Raw genomic sequence first — 5,000 nt, forward strand, 5'->3', positions numbered from 1 at the left:
CGCTCGTCACGTGACCCTTGAGCCCAAAATAACCTTGACTAAACACGCAGGCCAGTGTACTGTATGTGCACTAGCACGCACACGTGTGTTTGCGTTTGTGCGCGTATGTGTGCGCGTGTGTGTGTGCGTGCGTGTGATTCCATGCGTCTCTCTGCATGTATGTATCTGTCTGTATGTCTATCTGTGTGTGTGTGCCTGTGTGTGTGCTTGTGTCCGTGTCCGTGTGTGTGTGCGTGTGCGTGTGCGCGTGTGCGTTCATCTGGGTGTGCTGGCTCCTCACAGCAGAACATCCGAGCGGCCATCTTACTCAAACACCTCACACACAGTCACAAGCAGGGTGGAGCAGTAAACCCGCTGTCTGCCAGGCTTGTTCTTGGCTGTGCGTCACGATTGTGACACACACACACACACACACACCTTCTCTACCTTGAAGGGAGAGGACAAGTGGCGAGCGGACTAAGAAAAGGGGGCTTTATAGTCCAACAGAACAAGTGGGCGTCTTCCTTCATTCCATCCAGCCCACTCAGTCAGCCACAAGCGCATTCTTTGTAGTGTGTGTCATCACGCCAAATAGGCTGCTCCTCGCCATGTCCTTTCCCCAAAGACACTTTCATAGCAGACTTTATAAGACTTTGTTCAGGAGTCAAAGTGTCAAGAAAGACTAGAAGGCCCCGCATCGAGACAAGAATTTAGAGTCATCGGATTGGACGACAGAAACTGAAACGGAAGGGTATGTCGGTTCCCCGCTCCCTCTCTCTCTCTCCACCCCCCCCCCCCCCCCCCCCCCCCCCTTTATCAGAGCTCGAGGACCCAATGCAAACAACAGCTGAGACTGTTGTCACATCATTCTCTCGACGGTCTCTCGTTAAGATAATGTATTGTCTATTTATATTGCGATGTTAGCGGTCGTGGCTACGTTGTTTGTACGTATGTGTTCATTGATGTATTTTGTACGTTTGCCCCCCCCCCCCCCCCCCCCCCCCCCCCCCCCCCCTATTTGAAGTTTTGGCCCCCATGGGAACTGTCTAGAATCAAAGTCAAGTGGGCCTTTGGGGGTTTGCACAGACAGAGAGAGAGATAGAGAGAGAGAGGTCTCGTCTGCTTGGTGGACTGTTTACTCTGTCATTTGTGGTGTCGCTTACAAGCTGAGGACGGCAGCCTCCTCCCTGGGACCCTGTGCTCTAATATGCAGCTTCCCCCAAGGGACTCCATGTGCCCTGGCCTGCAGCTCGATGTGCCCTCAGACACTATCTCCTCTCTGGGACTGTGCCCTGGTACGCAGCTCGTTCCTGAGACTCTGTGTGCCTTGGTAAGCAGCTGGTTCGCTGGGACCCTGTGTGTGTGCGTGCTTAGAAAGACAGATCATCCTCTGTAACCTGTGTGTCGGTGCAATGTGCCGAGAGGGAGAGAGAGATAGAGAGAGAGGGAGAGAGATAGAGAGAGAGGGAGAGAGAGAGAGAGAGAGGGAGACGCTGAGCCGAGCAGGCCTGCGTTAAAGCCTTCAGCCTCGCTCTGCTGCTTCCCACATGTCATCGCTAGGGAGGAGTCCCTCGCTCCCCCCCCCCCCCCCCCCTCCTCCTCCCCTCCCCTCCCCCCCCTCCTCCCCTCCCCCCCTGTTGTGTCTGCCAAACCACAGATCAGAGTTAACCCCTCAACTGCCGTCCGCCCTTGCCTGCTTTCTCACACACCCCTCTCTCTCTCACACACACACACACACACACACACACACACGAGCACACACACACGAGCACACACACACGAGCACACTCGTGAAACAGGCCAGTACAACCAACAATCAACCGTCTCCCTTTCAATCTCTCTCGCTGCGTCACTTGTTGTTTGTACTGCGCCTCCCACACCAACTTGTAATCGCCGCCCGTGGCAGAAATGGACCCTGACTGACTGGCGTGGGTTGCGTTCGCTCAGTGTCACTGCAGCGGTTTCGCAGGGCATTCCAAAAAAACCCGAATCTCCCTACCGTGACGCTTTTTTTCCCGTGAACTTTTGTTTTTCATTCATGGCGGTACAAATTCAGTCGTGCGGTCGACCGTTTTCCGAGATCTGTGTGTGGCTGCCACGAAAGTAGATGGGAACGTGATACGTGTGTTGTCTTAAAAGGCCTATCTCTCTGCATACCAGACCCAGGTGAAACTAGGATACCAAATAGGTTCAAAGATGTTTTTGCCTTATTTAGGTTGCCTCGTAATAGTCCCCAGAGGTGCAAAAACCCAAGCTAGATGCTAAATCAAGGGCACCTCAAATTCGCTCTTTGTTTGACGTATTGGACCGAGGTCTGCTGCTTACTCTAACGGCAAATTGCCCCTTGTGTATAATAAAGATGCTCTACTCTGGTCTACTCCTGAGGTAGACTGGAACCAGGAAAGAAGTTTAGTTTCGGCAGGGCGACTGAGACATGGGCATTTCTTCCCTAGGCCTTAGTGCCTGTCCACAGTGGCTGTAGGGAGGTATATTGCCTGTATTTACGATGGCAAAGCCATAAAAAGAGGAGCTCAGGAGTGCCCAACAGAATGGTGTGTGTGTGTGGTGGGGGTGGGGGGGTGGGGGGGGTGGGTGGTGATGGTGGTGGTGGTGGTATGCTATTAAAGGCCTGCGTTCTTCAAGTGTTTATGACAGGCCTGTTTCCTGAGGGCCCGTAAAAGGACACACACACACACACACACACACACACACACACACACACACACGTGTGTGCGCACACCCACTCATTCGCACCATACACGGCGCATGCTTAAATGCACGCATGCGCGCACACACACACACACAAACACGCACACACACACATGCTTGCTTGGAACCCTGACTGAAAATGAAACTTTCATTTTTGGTTTTGGTGTAATGGAATTTGGAATGACTCAGCCAGCCAGAACTGCTAGTGCTGCTGGCTACTGTCCCTGCTCCTCCAGAGTGTTCTGTCCTGCCGTTTGAATGAACCTCTCTCTCTCTCTCTCTTCCCCTCCAGGGCAAACCAGACTTGAACACTGCACTCCCTATCAGACAAACAGCCTCCATCTTTAAGCAGCCTGTCACCAAAGTGGTCAACCATCCTGGCAACAAGGTGAAGACGGACCTCCAGAGGGCCACAGAGCAGCCACGACAGGTCAGCTACACACAAGCACGCACGCACACACACCTACACACACACACACACACACACACACACACACACACACACATGCGTCATGTGGACACACACACACACACACACACACACACACACACACACACACACACACACACACACACACACACACATACACATATATACAGGTGGCGTCACGGGATGCTGCAGCCTGCATCCTGAAGGGATCAAGGTAAGGCCACCGGCCGGTTAGTTGAGCATGGTCACATAATCGGCCCCATTCAATTCCACACTGGAAAGAACATACTCTACTATGGACATACTCTACTATGAACATACTCTACTATGAACATACTCTACTATGAACATACTCTACTATGGACATACTCTACTATGAACATACTCTACTATGAACATACTCTACTATGAACACACTCTACTATGAACATACTCTACTATGGACATACTCTACTATGAACATACTCTACTATGGACATACTCTACTATGAACATACTCTACTATGAACATACTCTACTATGAACAGATATGTGCGCCGCCCAGTAGGTCTTTTCAGTCAGCAGTAACGTATGTTAGCTGTCCTAAAGGCAACACTCTTGTAACAGACAAGCCATGGGGAGATTTGTACTGATATCTTGTCCTAAAACGGCAAACTCCTCATCGTCTAAGCATGGCGCTACAAATGGCTTCCTCGCTTCAGAGTGTGGGACTGCTGCTTAGTATGCCAGTGGTGTAGGAGACACACTAGCCAGACACCAGCAACAGAAATATATTAACGCCCCACATCTAAGCACCTAATGATGATTTTATATATATATATATGTGTGTGTCACTTGGTCATATTGCCTACGGTGTGATAGCCTACTTTGTGCGAGGTAAACCTCTTATGTAAGGTTTTTGTAAGTGAATTGGGGTGCAGTGTCTGATTTTGGCCACTAGAGGCTGCTCAAGGCCCACAGATCTTCTTAGGGAGGTCATGGAGTTACAGGAATCACTCAGCGTGAACACACAGCATGAAGCTGCGGGAGAAAAATGTCAACTCTAAATAAGGAATGAGAATTGCTGTCAGAGGGGGTTGTGTGATGACTTTACGCCCACTGGTTGGAAGACCTTAATTGGTGGAATGTTTCAGGTTGAAGCGACACGTCTCAGATAACTATTGTTTGTGTCTGTGTGTGTGTGTACGTGTGTGTTTGTGTACGTGTGTGTGTGTGCCTTTGCATTTGTGCGTCTACATTGGTAGATTGTGTGTGGGTGGGTGGGGGGGGGGGTGGTATGTGCATGTGCGTGTGTGTGTGTGTGTGTGTTTGTATGTGCAGCGCACGCTCTGTCTACTTGATGAAGCTTCTCCAGCTGACAGGGCGCAGCAGACAGGCGAGCCAGCCAATCATGATGAGGGTTAATGTATCAGGAGATTCTCTCTCTGGGGAGAGGGTGTGTGTGCGACATGTCTGTGTGTGATGAATTCATGTGTAGAGAGAGGAGGAGTAAAGAGTGTGTGTGTGTCTGTGTGTGTGTGTCTGTGTGTCTGTGTGTGTGTGTGTGTCTGTGTGTGTGTGTGTGTGTGTGTCTGTGTGTGTGTGTGTGTGTGTGTGTGTTTTTATGCATTTATGTGTGTTCGCATTTATACATGTTTGTGCTGTGTGTGTGTATGTGCGCGTGCATGCATTTATGTGTGTACGTGTGCGCGCGCGTGTTTGTGTGTGGGGGATTCTCTCTCCCCACAAATAGGCTGCAGAGACAATCTGCTCGCTCAGCGATTTCCCATGGCACCCTCTCATTAGGGGGGCGAGGCTGGGGGGTGTGTGGGGGGGGGGGGTCATGTTGTTCCCCACAGGGACTTAAGCACCACTCTGCACTCAATGCAGTATTACCTACAAC

General features: G+C 50.9%; 1 protein-coding gene across 1 annotated transcript in view; it reads left to right on the top strand.

Annotated features, from left to right (window-relative positions):
• Positions 1-5,000, top strand: part of mbd2 (methyl-CpG binding domain protein 2) — a 35,092-nt gene that overhangs the window by 12,156 nt on the left and 17,936 nt on the right. Inside the window, exon 3 of the mRNA XM_083670106.1 lies at positions 2,981-3,118. Within this exon, the coding sequence (XP_083526232.1) occupies positions 2,981-3,118 (138 nt within the window). The remainder of the gene's footprint in view (positions 1-2,980; positions 3,119-5,000) is intronic.

The sequence above is a fragment of the Argentina silus genome (assembly GCF_951799395.1).
Source record: "Argentina silus genome assembly, chromosome: 5".
NCBI classification, from domain to species: domain Eukaryota; kingdom Metazoa; phylum Chordata; class Actinopteri; order Argentiniformes; family Argentinidae; genus Argentina; species Argentina silus.